This window comes from Sander lucioperca, chromosome 19 (assembly GCF_008315115.2).
Source record: "Sander lucioperca isolate FBNREF2018 chromosome 19, SLUC_FBN_1.2, whole genome shotgun sequence".
NCBI classification, from domain to species: domain Eukaryota; kingdom Metazoa; phylum Chordata; class Actinopteri; order Perciformes; family Percidae; genus Sander; species Sander lucioperca.
In genome coordinates this window covers 11,044,903-11,065,387 of record NC_050191.1, presented here as the reverse complement: position 1 = coordinate 11,065,387, position 20,485 = coordinate 11,044,903, and the positions used below count along the sequence as shown (strand labels likewise).

The 20,485-nt window shown below is 40.1% G+C and overlaps 1 protein-coding gene across 1 annotated transcript in view; it reads left to right on the top strand.

Annotated features, from left to right (window-relative positions):
- tmem121ab (transmembrane protein 121Ab) overlaps window positions 1–19,477 on the top strand; it is a 41,307-nt gene extending 21,830 nt beyond the window's left edge. The window contains exon 2 of the mRNA XM_031322585.2: window positions 16,719–19,477. Coding sequence (XP_031178445.1) covers window positions 17,589–18,527 — 939 coding nt within the window. The 5' untranslated portion in view covers window positions 16,719–17,588 and the 3' untranslated portion in view covers window positions 18,528–19,477. The remainder of the gene's footprint in view (window positions 1–16,718) is intronic.
- The last annotated feature ends 1,008 nt before the right edge of the window (window positions 19,478–20,485 follow it).

Sequence of the window (20,485 nt, the reverse complement as noted above, 5' to 3'; positions counted from 1 at the left end):
CAGCAGATGGGTAATTTTGTTTGTATGGTTAGTGTGTTTGTGTGGGAGTGTGTGTTTCTGTCTGTGTATGAAGAAAGAGAGGGGGTGAGGGAGAGCTAAGGAGCAGGGAATAATTTATGACCGCTCTACCCTATAATTAGCAAAAACTAAATTGCGTGTCAATGTAGGAGGCAGTTAAATAGGGCTCTGCTTCTGTCAGAGGACATTACAAAAGCTCAAAAAGAACTACAGTAGACTCCCTCTCAGAGCTGAAAAAATAGGATTGCTAAAATAGGAGCCCATGGCCTGAATGATTTTAGACCCAGTTTGGCGAGCCCAAACAGCCAATAACTTTTTTTGATGAATTGCTAATTCTCAATTACTTTTTTGGCTTTTAATTTGTTAATAAAGGCGACAGCACAGCCCAGAGGCAGAGTCACATTTGGAAACACAGAGGAAATTCTAAAGAAAAGACAGCAAATTATCATTTTGAATTCTTCCTTAATATACTCTGTTGCCTATGAAGGTGGGGGCTAGCCTGAGGTACGTGTGTGTGTGTGTGTGTGTGTGTGTGTGTGTGTGTGTGTGTGTGTGTGTGTGCGTGCGGTATACATCAGCGTAGCACTTCCACAGATAGAGGCTGTTCTCAGTTTAAAAGGCCGTTGGCTGATTGATCAAATTGACTTTTTAGCTCACAACCACTCCTCAAGCGTCAACAGAGACCTTGAGTAAAGAAGGGATAGTATATTTTCGACTCTCGGGCGGTAACCTTCCACAAGCCGGGCATATCAAACTGTTTATTGCCCTGCCTCGAGGTGATTATCCCGTTTATTCTATTTTTTTTATTCTATTTTCTATTTTGTTTATCTATTTATTCTATTCTTGCTTGCCAACATAATAAAACAATTCAAATACTTTAATAATTATGCTTTTTCTTATTCGTATTGCATCTCCCTCAAAAAGTAGTCCCCTTTAGAACTACGGTGAATAACATTAGCTCAGCTGTAGCTAATTAATTTCTATAGCAACCACAGTCTGGGTCAGTTGTCACTGTCAGTCTATCCTTCTGGTGGCTCTTCCACTCGGTGAAAACCTTGATAGCAAAGGCAGTTTCCTTTTTCGTGTTTGATTCAAGGGCCCCGTCTTCAATTGTACGCAGCTCCTCATCTGTCAGATTTTGGAAACGGGTACCCTGGGCCTTGTCTTTTTCTTTTGTCATTCCGTCGTCCTCGTCGCTCTTTAACCAGTCCTCAAATGTCCTCCCTCCTCCAACTATATTAAAATTGACAATGAATTCGTCCATTTTTAAAACACTGTTATGTTTAGAACTATCTAAACAGGACCTCATGTTTGAAATTTCTGTGATAGAAAAAAAATACAAACGGCGTATTGATCTACTATTTGATGATGCTGTGCTCAGTCAGCGGGCAACCTGCCGGGTTAATGCCCTCCTCCCAGCCAATCAGAATCAAGCATTCTTAAACAAAGTAGAATAACATTATATAAGATAAGAATGTGGAATACATATTGTCTTGAAATATGTGTGTCGACTGATGGCTCAAGAAATCTGTAAAATCATGCAAATTTCACTCGACATATCACAGAAATATATCATAGTTGATTCAAAATATTTCAACTTCTTATATATTTACCTTTACTATATATGAAGACAGCATAAAATATAACTCTTTCATTAACATCTCACAGGGAACCCCAAAGTAGTTTGAGCATCAGCAGCTTGGCTTTGGAGTTTTAATGTAAGACTCAGACGCAGTTTATATCACATTACTGAAGGTAGTAATGCACCTAGTTAGCAGCGTGTCACAGTACTTGTAAAGTAGTATTAATACATTTATACAGGGAAGATTTTTGAATTTGTTGTTTAGCTTTAGCTTTAGTAACTAGAATGTGTTCAATAACTCAAATAAATGGATGTATTGACCTTTAACATGACTAGACCATATTAACTTTAACCTCTGCAGATGCAAACACACACACACACACACACACACACACACACACACTGTATACCTGCACAACTCCCTGCATATCAGTAATTAATCAGTTGACAATTTCAGATTTTTATGCAGCTGAGGAGTTTTTGTCAGCTGGCTAGCAGTAAAATAGAAGGCAACCCTAAAACTAGAGCTCTGTGCTTTAGCCATCTGACAGTAAACTGGGAGGTGGATCCATTCATGAGATCATTTGGCTGGTTGTTTATGATTATTTTACCTTTAAATCTGTGGTAGGCATGTTATTTTTGGTGTCGTTGGGCAAGAATTCCGTAATAATTTTTAAGCATATTGTTATTCAAGTAGCCTGAGAGAAAACTAGACTTCTGCACCTCCTGTTGGCTCTGTATTCAGGCTTCAGAAAATCTAGCCGTCACGGGAGACTTTGGTCAATCACAGGTCATTTCAGAGAGAGAGAGAGAGAGAGAGAGAGAGAGAGAGAGAGAGAGAGACAGAGAGAGAGAGCATGCATTGCCCATGCGGCAAAGAGGGGAGAGCTCTCACTCTACTTCAAGTTCTGGCGGGGTTTTTTGCATTCTACCCACTGCAGCTTTAGGGTGAAATACTTTTTTTCAGCCCCTTGATGCTCATAATCAAATCTTTAGCGACACATTCTTATAAATTGTTGACAACTGACATGTAACATACATTTTTAAAAGCATCAAAGCTGTATTTCACTGTTTAATTGTTCGCAGTCACATAATTAATACCTACAATTTTAATTGCTTCACTTAATGGCTCCTCTGCATTGTTGATTGTTTGTAAATGACTGCATAGCATTGTTTGAGGAGCATGACATAACAGAAGTTTATTAGTGTGCCCCATCTGCTTGGGGGCCTCTTTAGGGCTGCTTACATAAGACAACCTGATGCTCATGTCATTCTTTGATGCATGGTTTCAGATCTTCCTAATTGATAAGATACCTGCAAAAAGATCAACAGAATATGATATTATCTTTAAGTGGATCTCAATGTTGCCTGATGTACTTGATAAAAGCCCATTGTGTAGAAAGGCCTAAGTGGTGCGCTAGTTCTAGAACACAACAGTACAAATTGTTAAATGAATTACTTGCACCATGATAATGAATTCATGGTGCAAGTAAGCCCTTTTATTGACTCTATGAAGTGACACCTTCCATAATAATCCATTTTAGATTTGATTTTATGTGAACATAATGAAATACCAGACCTATAATTGTCACTGAGTGTCTATTATGGGTCTTGACACACTGGCTCTAAGGCCACCCATCACACAACACTAACTTTTAACACCGGGCCCTTGACTAACATTGTGGACCACAATCAGTGATGGAAAGTAACAAAGTACATTAACTCAAGTACTGTATTTTTTAGGTGGTTGTACTTTACTTGAGTATTTCTATTTTCTGCTACTTTATACTTTTACTACACTTCATTTCAGTGGCAAATATTGTACTTTTTACTTCACTTCATTTAATACATAATTTTAGTTACTTTGCAATTTCAGATTAATAATCCAAAATATAATCAACAAATACATTATGATGTAATATTATAGATTAGAATAAGACTTAAGTGAAATTCACAAGCTACCCAGCAGTATATAAAGTAATTTAAATTAGCTTTATATTGCAGCTTTACCAGCTGCAATATTAAAGCTTTAGTGCGTAACTTTTTGATATTAATGAACGTCCGTTACATTCAAGCCATTGCCAAATGAGTTGCTACAAAGCAAATTAATACTATCAGCTCCACACAGCTCTCTCTGTATTTCTCAGTATGTCTATGTTCAGAAGATTGTGGCGTCCGGTGACTTTCCCGCGCAGAAACTCAAGTGAAGATAGTTACCTCTTCTGAAGAGTCCATCATGTTTTTTTAATCCTCCATGTCCTCCTTGGCTACTAGCAACTGCGTAACCAGAATTCCTCATTGGGGCGGCAGAAACTATGCACTGTAGCTTTAAAGTAATGCATCAATAATTATAATCCAATAATATAATATACATTATTCTGAACTGAGCCATTCTGCATAAGGAGTACTTTTATTTTTGGTGCTTGAAGTATATGTTGATGCTAAAACTTTTATACTTTTACTTAAGTAAACATTTGAATGCAGGACATTACTTGTTACAGAATATTTCTACTTTTACTTGAGTAAAATATCTGAGTACTTCTTCCACCTCTGACCACCATCTTGCAGCATTGGTGCCAGGAAACCTACAGTAGTATCAGATTACAAGTCTGCCAAATTCTTGAGTCACCTTATTGCTTTTTGGCCTCTGGATCAGTATGTTGCACAAAGTTTAGCTGTTGTTCAGAGACGAAGGGTAACACTGAGTTATTATGGATGGCTTGAGCTGACTAATGAAAGAAGTAGATGTTTGCTTGCTAGCTTACACTATTTTTCTAATAGTCAATGCATGATATTTTCAATTTCACAATTTCTTAGTTGGTTTTGTTATTAATAGTTATGTCAGTATTGTTCCTAAAGGCCCCGCACACCCACACAGGTGTTTTTTGGCCTCATTTATGTACAGTTGGAGGTAGTGGAGACGTGCAGTCCATCTCTATATACAGCCTTGGTCATTCAAACAAAGTAGCAGATAGAGATATAGTAGTAAATAGGAATTAATTTGTAACACAGCCCACATTCTAATAAACTGCACGTTGTCCCTCCCACATAGCTACAATATAACTATCAGGAGACATAGGCAACGTAAATGAGAACATCGGTGTGGGTATATAATATAATATACATAATATAATAATAATATAGTGCGGTCTGCGTCGCCGCATGTACATACCTATGGCGTGGATTCAACGCAGAACCATAAATCAAGCTTTACTAGGAATTTAGTGGGAGCGTTGTCTGAAGACACATGTCTGGTGCATGTTAACTCGGTGTGGGAGCTGGAGATAAAGGGAGGCATCCAGTGTTGCCAACTCTTTTCCAATGAAAGTACTGTAGCTAGTACTAGCTCCAAAAGTCGCTAAAAGTCACTTGATGACGTCATACGCTCATTTGATTTAAAGCTTAGTGGCTGTGTCGGCTGAGACTGCCTGCTGCACGGCGCAGGAGAGGAGGGAGAGAGACCCTGTGCTGTTGGCAGAAGAGCCATGGACGTGGTGATTACTCTGAGCAGAATGCATGGGAATAAATTAATATATCTCACTTTATCCCTGACAATCTAAAGTCGCTAAATTTCTTCGCTAGTCACTTTTTAGAAATAAAGTTGCTAAGAGGGTCTGAAAAGTCACTAAATCTAGCGAGAAACTCACCAAGTTGGCAACACTGGAGGCATCTCGCGTCTACCAAAAGAGGAGGATTATGTCTTCTGGTAACTCCAAGGTTGTATTATTTACAATTTGTGTCTTCTTTTGGTACATCTACATTCAGGAATGACATGGGTTTTGTTCAGGTTTAGTGGGTGTGTGGACCCTGCACCTTCGCTGTGACTTTAGGACTTTTGGAGTAGCCTACTTTGTGCAGTCACCGGGGAGAAAAAAGTAACCAATATTTGACCATAGGGCTGGGCGATATGGCAAAAAATATGATCACGATATTTTTTTATTAAATATATTATATTGATCAATATATAATTTGATAATGCTGCCAGTTTGAAGAGTATCCTGATAATAACTGAAGCCTGAAGAAATCAGAGGGTTCATTAGTTAAACTTTAGAATATAGTTTATTAACATAAAAAATAGAATAACATAATGTAACATTTAACTGTGCAAACATGGCTTGGTTTAGAATGTATTTTGTGATAAAAGAATATATTGAATAACATCTAAATGTAAACATTTGACATGACAGAAAAGATTGGTTTCCCGTCTTGGTCGACACCGACCGACGGCATATTTTGCAGACCGCGTTAATCTGCGCTTCGTCACTTTTCAGATATAGCTTTGGAGGATAACACAAGTTCACTTTCACCGTCGCTTTCGTGTCCATGCCCCACTCGGTTCCACTCATTTCTTCCCCGCCGGTAGCTCAAACAGTGCTCTGCGTAGGAAATGGGCATGTACTTTGACGTGCAAGCCAAACACTTCTTCTGCGGTTGGCAAACAACTTTTGGTGGGCATTACCCCCACCTTCTGAAATGGAATGGCGTTTAGTTCTGCTGTGATAGGCAGTTAGATCTATCCATATAGAGTAAAATATGTCCAAAGTTAACCGTTATCGACCTGAATTTTATCGTGATCCCATATCGAGATCGTTTTATCACCCAGCCCTATTTTACCACAATTTTCAAGTAACTTGCCCAACACTGCTGTGATCGCATGTATGAGAGCTGAACAGCCACTGCCTCAGAATTGCAACATACAGTCAAATTATGCAATCATTATTAATTACCTATCAAAAACTGCACACCACTGAGCAGATTCACATACAACAACATACCAAAAGCTACCAGTCTGTTCACAATGACACAGCCCATAATTGCTTGTAAAACCTTAGTAGGCAATACTCCTAATAAGACCTGAGGGAAAAAACTGCTCATATGCAGACTATGAGCCGCATCCAGTTGACAACAGTAGTCAAATTATCACATTTCAGTATCACAGTGAATTATTTCGGTGTTGGTTCCACTGACTAAATATAAATTGCATGAATCTTTCTTTCAGAGATGCACTTCTAAAGTTTAGAGTCATGCGTAAATTCACCTCAGCAGAAGCCAAGAAATGTTACACTCCTCAGGAATTCGCATGGCAAACAATTGTCTAATCCTGAGTGAAATATTGTTTTCCATTTCATTATCATACAAAGCAGGTGTCGCCTTCAGCAAACACCCTGCCTGTGAGACACATTCAAAGTTTTGCAACATTTTGTCAATACCCAGCTTCACTTCACATTTGTAATACAGTAGAAAGCACATGAACAGAATCTGACAAAGGCTCTTGTTCGCTGCCAAACATCTTAACTTAAAGTGAATGATGTTATTTTCGGTCTTAAAAAGCTATCATCCTTAAAATGGGGAACATTTCTCACAAAATCAATAGATTTTCTTCATCTTGCTTCATGGAAAATACATTTTTAAGACTGAATGTAAGATTAAATGACTTGTTGAAAGGGACATTTTTTGTAATTCTTTCTGCCTGATTTTCACTCTCATCATAAGTCCCTGACTGGTAATATTTAAATCTGTCTTCTCTGCAAAGCTATCCATTTTAACTCCCGGCTCATTAGAAGCACTTCAAAGCCTTCCTGTATCGTATCTATTTTGCCTTTTATTCAATCATGTGGAACAGCAACCCTTGCTCTCTTGCATCAACCCCTCTCTCCCTCTATCTTATTCCTCTTTTTCTCGGTTACTTTTCCCTCTGAGGACGGTGCAGCACAAAGGTGACTGCTTACCTGCACATCTGTTTTATGCAAACTAGTGGGAGCAGCAGGGTGAGTGGGTGTTTAATTGAGATAGAAAACAAAGTGAGCTTTAGTGGTTAAACACTACCTGATAGGACTCTGGTGATTCTTCTCTGCAACTCTATTTTTAGCCATTATTTGCTGCATTAACCCAATACAGAAATGATGAATACTGAATAGGACCTGTGAGGTATTGATGTCTTTGGGAAGTCATTTTACCCTCAAGTAGGAAAGCAAACAGAAAGGAAGCGTGACTAGAATAAGGTATGGATGCCTCCTCCCTTAGGGTGGTCAGATTAGAGTGGTGACAATGAACAGAGGAGGAATTGCAAGAGATGGAAAAGAGCAAGCTTAAAAAAGGAGAAAGGGGGTAGGAGGGGTGTTATTGACACAAAGATGAAATGGATCGCCCTGTAAAACCGCTGGAAAAAAATCACTTCTGTCCCTGGGTGGTCACACACCCAAACTATCATTAGAGAAACAAATATGAGAGCTGGTATCACATGGGCAAATCAATAGGCTTGTTAAACTCTTGCATGGGAGAATTAAAATCGTAATAGTGTGTTACATTGGTACCGCTTCAATGCCATGCCAGAGATGTTTGTCCTGTGTGTGTGTATGTGTGTGTGTGTGTGTGTGTATGTGTGTGTGTGTGTGTGTGTGTGTGTGTGTGTGTGTGTGTGTGTGTGTGTGTGTGTGTTTTAAGATGAGGGGCTATGGTAATCACTGCGGCACTTTATGCTCCTTTGTGGCACTCAGTTAAAAAAAATTAAAGGGGTGTCCTACAATCACTTGAAGGGACAATCCAATTATCAGTATGCGGGGTAGTTGCAGTATGTGCTTTAAGGTGTGTTTTTTTTTTTTTTTTTCCAACAGAACGGATTAAAAGGAAGCTAAACTTAATTATTCAGCCACTCCCTAATTGTTATTACTCGAGTTTAAGTCACAAAACCAAAAGCCAGGGACAAAGCAGCTGGGATTTATATGTGGTCCTGCTTCACTGACCGCAATCTGGGAATTTTGATAAAAGTGAGAGAAAATTAGGGGTTATTTCCAGGGGATGAGGTTCTGTTTCATTGATTAGAGCTGACAGCAGCATTAGAGGCTAAAGCACATTTGGGTATTAAAGTGTATTTTGTAGGTCAACTGCAATGTCCAAGATCAGAGGTGTAACGCTTCAATAATTCTTCAACCGAGTGGGGTTTCCCTTTATACGATTCGTTTTACACTGACAGTAGCAGTAGTGGTGTTTTCCCATTTCTCACTGGGTTTATTTGGTTTTGTCCCCCTTAAACAATGACATAAGGGGCCTCCTTAGCCTTTTGCTAAAGCATCAATCAACTCAAACGACATGTAGTATTGGCAGATCATGTTTTTTATCTTTAAAGCTGCACTAATCAATATTTTTATATGAACAATGGCTTAAATGACCATATAATGTGAAAGGATTGCTTATATTAATGCACAGAGAAATATCAGCAACTCTGCAGTTCCCCTCAGCTCTATATGTTGTTGTGTTTTAGTGTCTTCTAGCTCATAGTTTTAGTTTTATGGCCCGCAACTTTACCGTTTTTTTAAACTCTTACAAGTCACCTCAAGCTCGTTTCCAGCCTCAGCAGGCAGATGTTTTTAGCCGGAAAAAAAGGTCCAATGAACCCAATGTACGCTACTTGTTCAACACCAAACAGCAGACAGAAACAGTTAGCGACTTGCTGGTGAACAAAGTTGAGCATTTAGCTGCTAAAAAGCCTGATATTTCCCTCAGGAATTGGAAAAAAGAAGAGTGAATATTGGTCTTACATTCTTCAGGGACCAGAAACATAATTTTAAATGAATGCTAATATTGCTTGGTGTCTGATGGATGTGGAAAATGGCACTTTTGTCTTATCAACTTTATTATGTCATAATATGTCAGTGTTGTGTTTACAGCTTGTTCTGCCACCCACATGTGGCTAAAAAAACTATGCTGCTTTAAAGTCTTCAGAAACTATTTAGTTTTATTATTTTCAGGCTAATTCTTCCCTTCCATTGTTGGCCCTATACGTTTGTTTTGCAATAACATTAAGTTTTGATTAATGCTTTCAAATGATTATTTATATTTACAGACACAGGGCAGGAAAGTGTAGCCTGAAGTCTAACCAGAACTTCCAGATTTTGTTCCATAAGTATGAAAACCTTGTTTTAAATCACATTGACATTTGTTATAACGCAAACTACCAAAATCCAGCGCTGACAAGAATATGTTGTGCAATTCACTCCATTTGTCTACAAAAAGTGTCATATTATTGTTGTTTTAAGCTGCCTTTAATAAACACCATTTGCCAAAAGCCCAAGACCATAATGGTAAAATAGACCGAGGCCGGTTGAGTAGCAGGCCAACAAAGGGCCAAACATGGTTAACATTTTTTATACAGCGGAGATTACAGCTTAAAAGTTAGAAAGAACAGAGTTTGGGTGGAACTCACTCAAAATTGGGGACTATAGTTTTATGAATGCTAATAAATAAATTGTGGTTTAACTTTGATAAAATCACAAGGGGGTTTAAAATCTAATAGCAAGTCCTGTAGGAGATACTCATTGAGCGTATATGGATGGTAAACCCCAGGATTCAATGAGAGCATCGAGTTACAGAAGCTACTGGAACAGTGGTAAGGGACCCTCAGTGGCGTCAGGACTTTCTGTACAGTCCAGTAAATCATTGAATTGCCTCGATACTTTTGATATCAACTTTTGATATCAGCCTTTTCCAAACTGCTTGTTACGAGAAAATGGAAATGAGGCGCTTCTTAAGATTAAACTTTTCACAGCTGCAGCCACCTAAACACCACCATTTTTGGACAGTACTTCAAGAGTGTCTTGTCTCTTGCGTATACGTTGGGCAACTAGTCATCTTCGCTCCCCATGTCAGTGACTAACTGCCGGGTGGGATGTCAGAGGGCTGCTCTCCACTTTGATGATGACTCACTGTGGCATGGTACATTTTATCCGTTTCCCAGCTTTGTGAATAAAGAATGCACTTTGATTGACTCTGCACACATTTTGGCCATTTGAGAGAGGGCAGGGGGAAAAAAGACACGTCCGTCATGTTGAAAAGCCCCATCTCTGCTGCTGAGGGTCAAGTTGAAGAAAAGCACATTTAAGCTGCTTTTCTACATCTAACCCTATACAATGCCTGTTATGGGAGCCTACACACAGCACAGCATCTATCCATCCTTTGCCATGTGCAGCATGTTTGATTTTGGCAGCATTTGATCATCACCCTCGGCTATTTAAAACAGACAGCCCGAATACAGATTGGGTTAGTTATAGTTATGTGCTGAAATGAACCTTCAGTGCTTATCACATACACACTGTGACATGGCAAAGTAGAGTGAGGATCAGCCTTAATCAGCCATAATGGGTGATAAAATTAGCTTAACCACTGCTTTTCTTAGTTTCAGATCCTCCTCAGCATTCTAACCCAGTGCAACATCATAAGCAATTACAAGCATATTATGCAGGGATAACAAGAAAAGAAGAGAGTAGAAATCTAAGAGTAGCAAGTACCATACAAACCCTGTGTATTGTGTTTTGACAAATTGAAGTGTGTGCCTTTGAAATGCACAAAATACATGGAAAGGATTAAACCCTGTAACAAATATTGACAACAAAATGCAAAACAGACGTGTTTGGAATTTCAACACAGCACCACACTGATCCATTAGACGCAGTAGATATACACTGTGAATAATGCATCACAGACGAGGCTAAGCCCTATAAGGGCAGCTGAGTTTGGTGGTTCTAATATGTTAAGGAAATGTGCCGAGCGCCTGCGAGATGTCACACATTTGTCAGTGCCACTGGGGGAATCAAGCAGACATCTTTGAACACAGCAGGTTTGTTATCGGAGACTTGTCTTAACATGTGTTCAGGGATTGGGGATATAATACTTTGCTATGTCATTATCAGAGGATGATGTATGCGATCAGTGTGACAGAACGTTATCAGGCTGTGAAAGATGTGATAAAGACGTGACCTGCAGATCCATCCTGTCAGCAACCTTTCAGGCAAGAAAAGTGTGTGTAAGCTTTCATATATGCACACGTGAGTGCATGTGTGTGTTCTTGTGCATTACATTTGTGTGGTAAGCTTCTGTTTGTGTATAAGCGTTTGTTCAGCTGAGCTGTGCTGAGCTGTACTCTGTGTACTGGGCGAATTCAAAGCAATCTGCCACTTCTCCCAAAACTAGCCGAGCGCTGACTGTAACACAAAGGACAGCGCAGAACACCTGCTGAGATGATGGAGATGGCTGGCAGCCAATACGACATATGGGTTTCATTCTGGCCCTAATTAAGACAACCTGACATAAATATCGAACAAAACGGACCACTCTTGAGACCTGGGCCGTCCCACTGCAGTGTTGCTGACATTGACTCAAACATATGATCATCCTTGGGGTGTTGAAGCATTAGAAAGGTGAGCAGAAGCCTGGAGTGAAAGTAGAGTTGGGGATGTAATACGATACATTTAATGCATAACAATGCGGCTTCGCAAAAGCATAAACATCTCCGTTTTCTTTGAAGCCTACAGGTAACACAGCATAGCTTCCACTGTTGCAGGATGAAATACTTTTTGCTGCTGTAAACAAGTGCTAGCTCACAGCCCTCACAAAGTGTATGAAGTGTCAGAACACCTCAGTTTTAAGTTTTAAGCTTCTTGAAGCTTGAAAGGCTTTACTATCCAGCTCTGAGCCTGTGTCAAAAAAGACAAACATCAATAGCAAAAACACGTAATAATGCACAAGTAATTGAGATGAGTCAGTGCTTAAAAGGAAACCGTTTCCGTGCATATTCAAAAGCAGCACCTAGAAACAGCAGCATTTAAACAACGTATAAGCTTTTGATTTGATTTTTATTCACACGGTAGAGTAAGAGAATCCTGTGCCAAAATGCTGTCCTTCCAGTTATACTGGTTGTCTTGATCTTCGACCCAAAAACCTTCTCCGGTTCTTCATAACAACTGAAAAAACTAAAAAAAGTAGCAGTAATGCCACTTGCTGCCCCAACCTTGTGATCTATGTGTAAGCCTGTGGCCAGTCAGGGAGGTTAACTGTTAATATAACTGCCTGACAAGTAAACTCTGGCTGTTTAGAGAGATAATGGCCTTGACCACAGAAACAGTAATAGCCTTCCCTCCACGAAGAAATGTTGCGCTGTCAGTACACAGCCTTCCACGTTGCCCATTCGTAGTACACCATAATTAATACGCTTTAACTGAAGCGTATAACCAAAGCTGAAATGCATTGCGTGCAGTACACAGAGGCCCCGTGCTCTCGCAGGGAAAAAAGTCAAGCAAAGACGTGAAATGATAATCGTCACAGCTGTCAAATCACATAACAATGGACATTTCTTTACTTCTTTTTTTCTATTTCTGCAGCAACACCCAGGGCTAATATTCAGCTTTGAGTTATACATAATAAATGCTGAACAGAATATGCAAAACAGAGCACAGCACTTCTGTCATCATTTCACACAGACAAAGGCTCTTTTTTACAGTATATGACAGAAATGATTAATAATCATCTATTACTGCCAAAGTTCATCAGCTTCCTGTTTTGTCGGGTGCCCATGTAGCACAAAATCACGCCGATCTTGGATCCATGTTTCGCAGCTGAAGTCATATTTCCTGGGAGGTTCAAACAATCCAATTTAGCAGCACTCTCATATTATCACGCGGGCTGTAATCCGTTCATTAGGGAAACAATCTAAAAGTCTTTTTTAAATAATTAATGGCATTTAAATGATAATGTGATGTACTGTATATGTGGGAGCAGCCTTCCTTATAGCATGTTAATGATCCACATCATTCTGCTAATCAGTCAATTAATCACCATCCTATGAATTTAATCTCTTACTTAGGCACTGTTCTACATAATGGGTTTTAAACATTCAAATTCATGCTTGGATTACAAATGAGGCTCATTCTGGTGTCATGCTCTTCTTAAGATGGGCTTCCATTGACAGCCTTTGACAGATGCTATTAGATGTAACATGTTATTTTTCTTCTTCAACACACAAGGTTATGTTACAGTGACACAGCACAAGGCATCCATTGACATTTCTGCAATGAGCTATCAAAGCTCTATGGGTGTTGTTCTTTCCTGTATATCCTTTATGGGTGTACATAGAGTTCATGTTCTTTAAGAGAGGTATTTCTGATGAAATATAACCACTCAACATTCTCTGGATCTCATTCAAAAACCTCAAAAGCCCATTTTGCTTAGGTGATTTCACACAGCACAGCTGAAATCAAACTCATGTTTATTTATCACATACTTAAATCTCTCATATCAAGAGCTCAGTTAGTCAAAATGGCAGTGAAGAAGCCTTTGATTTAGAAAAGTAAACATAGTGGTGGAACAATATGTATGCATTTCTGGATTGGCTTTTTACAATGAATCCAATCAATGTCACTAAAAGTTTAGCAATTGTTTTTCTAAACTGATCTGTAAATGGCAAGAGCACACATTTAAGCTTTGGCCTTCCATTTCTGTTAGAAACACTGTTGATGACACATTTAAGGTCTAGCATTTCTTATTTTATTGATGTTGAAAAATGCCATTATGTCCAAATATCTTAAGCCAGAGCCAGGCTTGCTGTTTCGCCTTGTTTCAAATCTTTATGCTAAGCTAAGCTAACCAGGCGTGAGAGTTAGTATCGATCTTCTCATCGAACGTTCAACAAAAAAGCAAATGTGTTTTTTTTTTTGTTTTGTTTTTTTATGTTAAAGATTTTTTTCAACAACTTATTGACATTTATAACTACAGACTTGATGGTTTATTAGAAAGTGTGCAACCCATGGCCATCAATAGAAAAACATTTAGAACTGACTTATTACCAAAAAGAAAGACTGATAGATAATCAATGATAGAAAAACATACCATCCAATGTTTTTTTTCCCAAACTGACAACCCCAAATTTGTTCTTGTTATTTGATTATAACTGACCTATAATGCATTAATAAATTACTTAATAACCATTGACAAAGACTGTATTATAAGGAAGTAGTGCCCTTATCTTAGTTAAAGAGGCACTCCACCAACTTTACACATCAAATTTAAACTAACTGTCATGGACAGTACTAATCAGCCGATGAAAACAGTTAAAGTATTTATAGTCTACAAAAGACTTCCAAAGTCTAAAATATTATATATTTTTTATATATATATATATAAACCTGATATCATTATTTGATGCTTTAATTAGGCAACGATAATAAAGAGATGACAGGAAATCAGAACAGCTTTATTCACCAAATGAATACAGGAATTTGACTTGGTGATACAGCGGCGTAAAACAAAAAAGTTAAAAGTTAAAGTTAAATACAAGATTTATATTATATTATATACAGTTAAGAATGACAAAAATGCTATGCTACATATACTAATTGGCATTGTATGCAAGTTAAGAATAATACATTTGATGTATAATGCTACATTTAAACATGTTGCACGGCCCATATAATGAAAGATGGATGGGGATGAAGGAGGGAACTAGGATGGGTTGTTGAGGAAAGTGATGGCCGTAGGGAAAAAAAATGTTCAGGTGTCTGGTGGTCCTGATGCTGATGGAGCCAACCAGTGGCCTGATGGGAGCTTACTGAAGAGGCAGTGAGCCGCCTGGCTGTTTTCTCATGATGAAATGAGGGAGAGAGATAGGGAACAACATGCATCAAAGATACAAACTAGAGATGTTGCAGTTGATGGCGCTGGGGCGATCCCTGTTGCATTGATTTTGACCTTCATTAAAATCTGTCTCTTGTGGTTCCCCCATCTTTATGGAAAAGCAATACTAACTCACAGGAGTAGTCTTTTAAGATCTATTTTTAATGTTTATACACACCGTAGGCTTTTTAAGTTGTCAGGTTTTTTTTATGATGTTGAGAAATACTGAAATAAACTGTGGCAAACTAACAGGTCAGGTATAACCTGTTCTTTATAACCAGCACTTTATAACATTATTAATATCTGGGTCTGTATGCCATTGTAGGTACATTGAACTTTTTTTGAGAATGTTGGAATATTTTAGGATGGCTACATATTGTAGGGACAAGTTTCAGTCACTTGCTTTAGCCAAATAAGTTTGGTTATCGGAGCGCTGCCGGTGCTCTCTGATACGGTCATATCTTGATTTGAAACGTACCTCAGCTGACAGAAACACTAATGTAATTTAGGCTATTTGTGTTCTGCCTGAAGGATCCAGTGACAGGAGCAGATAGAAATGAACAGAGCAGAAGAAAGCAACAGATAAATTCTAGTTTTTGTTAAAGCTCACCAAACTCAAACCGAGGGAGATGTTTCTGCTCAATTAACACATTTCACTTTCTTTTACCGAGCCTTGTTTGCCCTCTATGCTAATATTTAGACACACTGTTATAGACGAGGCCAGTGCACATGGTGGGCTCCTGCTGGTGAGTTAAACGCTCGGCAGTTTCTTTTTTAGAAAGTGCTGTAAACGTCCGACTGGACTGTTGATGAGAGCCCCCCCCCCCCCGACCTAACCCGTCACATGCTACAACACACATATCAAATGGAATACTAAACAGGCAAAACATAAAACACCTTGAAATATCATTCAACAAAAAATATACTGTAAATGGACCTTAAACTGAAGGTAAAATAAAAACGCGAGGAATGTTATCATCATCAATATACAGTTTGAGACGTTTTAGAAACTGAGCACGTATGGAGACACATAGTTGAAATGTGGTTTTGTTTTCTGTGCAGTGAATTTCTGACACGTCATGAAAAACACAAACACAAAATTCTATACATACTGCAATCATAATTTCCTTGTTTCAGTTTAGAAATTACAGTACACCAGACTGACTCAAAACGTGCAGGAAACGAACAAAGTTTTTCCCAGTTACCCTCGCCTAAGAAGGAAATGTAGTGCCAAGTAATGCAGAAAAAAGAAAAAGAGGTAGAGAGCAGCTACTATATGAGACTTTAAAATTGGTTTCTACAATTTGTTGTAAAAAATCCTCTTAATTCAACTCTCAAAATTACACTACTGGGTATTATGTCCCAAAATATGAAGAATATAATAACATTACCGTCGGAGAATATTACGCCATATATCCCCATGTCTTGTGACAGATTACAGACAACAGAGAGGTAATGACATCCTGAAGCAGTCTTACTGTAACGTGCAATATGTTCTGCCCTATCAATAGTCAAACAGGCTATATTGGAGCCGAGCTGACACACTGTTTGGCTCCTCATATGTGGAGGGCCTTTGGCAATGAAAACTGTGTTATATGGTCTAGTAGTGCTGACAGGTTTCTTTCTCCTTTCTCTGCCCTCCCCCTCCCTCTCTTCTCTTTATTTCCCCCTCTTCTAGGTTGTGAAGAGGCTGGCACGTGGCAACAGGAAGGGGGAAGAATGGATCTTCAGCCCGGTGTAAGAGCCTTCCCACAGGGAAGCCGGCGTCAGACGAAAGGCCTCATGGGCCGTTGACCTGCTGTCTCTGTGATTTATGGCGGCTGGGGGCCTTTGGCCACTGCAGCCTCCTCTCCTCTCTCTCCTCCATTTTCCTTCACACACACTGCAGGATTGCAAGGAGCCACACACACTGCACCATCGTCTACAAGAGTATCCAAAGAGGAATTCCTCGCACATGCTGAGCTGCAGCACGGGCACGCATACAACTCCTGCTTACTGCACGGTCTCACACAAAAATAAACATCCCCATAAACATTTCTACACTGCAGTACCGTGTCCCGCAATCCCATCACATGTCTATCAGACCGAGCCTGCTCTAAGAGTATTCTCCATTTGACTGTGTGTGGATTACTATCAGTCATGGTGTGTCAGCTGTAGAGCACTTGGTGTAGTTGCTGCTCAGGGGCAGAGGCGGATCAATGGAAGTTCGTTGAGTAACGAGGTGATGTTCCTGTTTTCACATGGTCTGAGAGCAATCAGCAGCCAGCATTTCTCAGCTGACTCTATACACTGCTCTGCTTCTACACTGCTATAACCATCCTCCTCTCGTGGACTATTAGTGCAGTGACTTATAGTATTGTTCTATTAATAGACACACTAGCCAGACATTTGCTCCTGTGCACACCAGAGCTGTCGGAGCACCTTTAACGGAATTTATTTTCTCCAACCAAAAAGGTTTGGAGTGGACACAGTGCCGTATTCAACTTCTGAACTATTTCTGCTTTTTAAAGCTGGGGAGTGAGACTGAGAGCCAGCAGGTGCCCTCGCCATGGTGTTGCCGCCACCAGACAAACGCCACGTGTGCCTGACCACCATCGTCATCATGACCAGCATGGCCTTCATGGACGCCTACCTGGTGGAGCAGAACCAGGGTCCCAGAAAGATTGGTGTGTGTATTATAGTGCTGGTAGGGGATGTATGCTTCCTCATAGTGCTGCGATATGTGGCAGTGTGGGTCGGTGCCGAGGTGCGCACCGCCCGGCGAGGATACGCCATGATCCTGTGGTTTCTGTACATCTTTGTCCTGGAGATCAAGCTCTACTTTGTCTTCCAGAATTGCAAGGCAGACAGGAAGAGTTTGGAGACGGTGGCCCGGAAGGCTTTGACGTTATTATTATCTGTATGTGTACCAGGCTTATACTTGGTTCTAGTGGCTCTGGATAGTATGGAATATGTGAGAACTTTCCGGAAGAAGGAGGACATGAGGAGTCGTCTATTCTGGGTGGCTCTGGACCTGCTGGACCTGCTGGATATCCAAGCCAACCTGTGGGAGCCGCAGCGGACAGGCCTGCCCATCTGGGCCGAGGGCCTGATGTTCTTCTACTGTTACATCCTGCTGCTCATCCTGCCCTGCGTGTCGCTCAGTGAAATCAGCATGCAGGGGGAGCAAATGTCGCCCCAGAAGATGATGCTGTACCCAGTTTTGAGCCTGGTCACCATAAATGTGGTCACCATCCTCATACGAGGTGTTAACATGGTGCTGTTTCAGGACAGCCGTGTTTCCACCATCTTTGTCGGAAAGAACGTGGTGGCCATCGCCACAAAGGCGTCCACCTTCCTGGAGTACCGCAGACAAGTGAAGGAGTTCCCCCACCCGCAAAACGCCATGGCGCTAGAGCTGCAGCAGAACAGCCACACGCAGCCGCTGCCCAACTCCACCAGTTTGCCACATGAACCTTCGCCGGCGCAGGATGTCATTGACACATGACCACCAGCGCTGGACTGAGCACCATTAGAAACTGACTGCTTTTTATGAAAGCTCCAGGATTGGAGGTAGATAGAGAAATCAGCTGCATGACAGGATGATATTCTGCTCTTGTCAAGCCAACATGAACTGCTGTGAAACCATAAAAGAGATTTTCAGCATCACCTGCCTGTCAGAACAAACTGTAAACCTACACTTGACTGAGTGCAGTGTGCAGACTTTAAAAACATTCAAAGGTTTTTATCGTGAGATTGTGTTTTTAATTGTTTCAAATGTTTTAAAAGTTCAAACTTTTATTAGAGACAATCTCCACAGCGCGCAGCCTGGTGACATTATGTTGTGAAAAAATGGACAGTTGGTCCCCCTTCAGTGAGTATTTTTTAAAGGTCACTTTTTCGACAGTGCATCTGTGGCATTTCCTTTGAATTCTTGCATCAAAGGACGTACCACTCAGCGTGAAGCAATGATGGAGAGGAGGAGAAGTGAGTGACAAGGGTCAGTCATGGGGGGATACCTGTGCTGTGCTAGAGCAAGGTTGGTGGCAGACGAATGCTTTTCCTTCGGTTTGGTTCTGCTGAGAAATGAGCTCTGTGGAAGCTGCTGCCTCGGTCAGTGTGGGGCTTTACGACCAAAGGTCTGATTAAAGCACCAGAGCTCAGCACTATACCATCCACTGCAGGCATCCAAGCGTGTGTGTTCTAGTGTGTGTGTGTGTGTGTGTGTGTGTGTGTGTGTGTGTGTGTGTGTGTGTGTGTGTGTGTCTATGTGCACGCACACTAGTCTATAGAGTATGTGTACTTGCAAGCGTACATGTTCACTGCAGGAGGTTTAGGCTTTTTTAAATTGTTCTGGAACAGGTGGGAGTGGTTGATGTGTGGTATGATGAATTGCAAATGAGACAAAATATGTAGTGAGTGATTAAAAAAAAAAAAAAAAAAACTAATATGATGGGGGTAAGATACTTTTTGTTTCTTGTACTGTACATTCCTCTTAAACTAGCGGAAGCCTTGAAGACAGAGAATGAAGAGAGACTAGAGAACGCCTCACTGAAGAACTGACAAAAGATAAAGCATAAAAAAACAGAAAATACCTTTTTTTGATGTTCTTCAGTTTACTATTATTCTTCTTCTTCTTATTATTATTATTATTATTATTATTATTACTACTACTATTATTATTATTATTATTATTATTATGTACATTCTTTACTTGTTGAAGGCCAATGATGTTTTAATAAAAGTATGAATAAAAGAATAATTATGAGGGCATGGTTTCTTTTTCCAAATTCTGATTAAATAATACTAATATAATACTATTATTTTTAGTTAAAGCTATAGTGTGGGGGCGCCCTCTAGCTCACCCAGTAAGAGCGTGCGCCCCATGTTGGCCGAGTCCTGCAGCGGCCCGGGTTTGAATCCGACCTGCGGCCCTTTGCTGCGTGTCATCCCCCCTCTAACTCCCCCTTTCCTGTCTATCCACTGTCACTATAATAAAGGGAAAAGCCCCCAAAAAAATTAAAATTAAATTTTTTTTTTTTAAAAAGCTATAGTGCGTAGTTTCTGCTGTCCCCATGAGGAATTCTAAGTAATGACAACAAAACTGTCGGCGCGTCCACAAGATACAAGCCTGACGTGATCGCGCACGCACCCCACCCCTCCTCCATGCAGTTGCTGGTAGCCAAGGAGGACACGGAGGGTTAAAAAAAACATGATGGACTCTTCAGAAGTGGTAATTATCGTCACTCAAGTTTCTGCATGGGAAAGTCACCGGACGCCACAATCTTCTGAACATAGCCATACTGAGAAGTACAGAGAGAGTTGTGTGGAGCTGATAGTCTTAATTAGCTTTGTGGCAACTCATTTGGCAATGGCTTGAATGTAACGGACATTTATTTATATCAAAAAGTTACTCACTAAAGCTTTAACTTGAGGAGTAGTTGGTGCTCTTGTTGTACTTGAAAG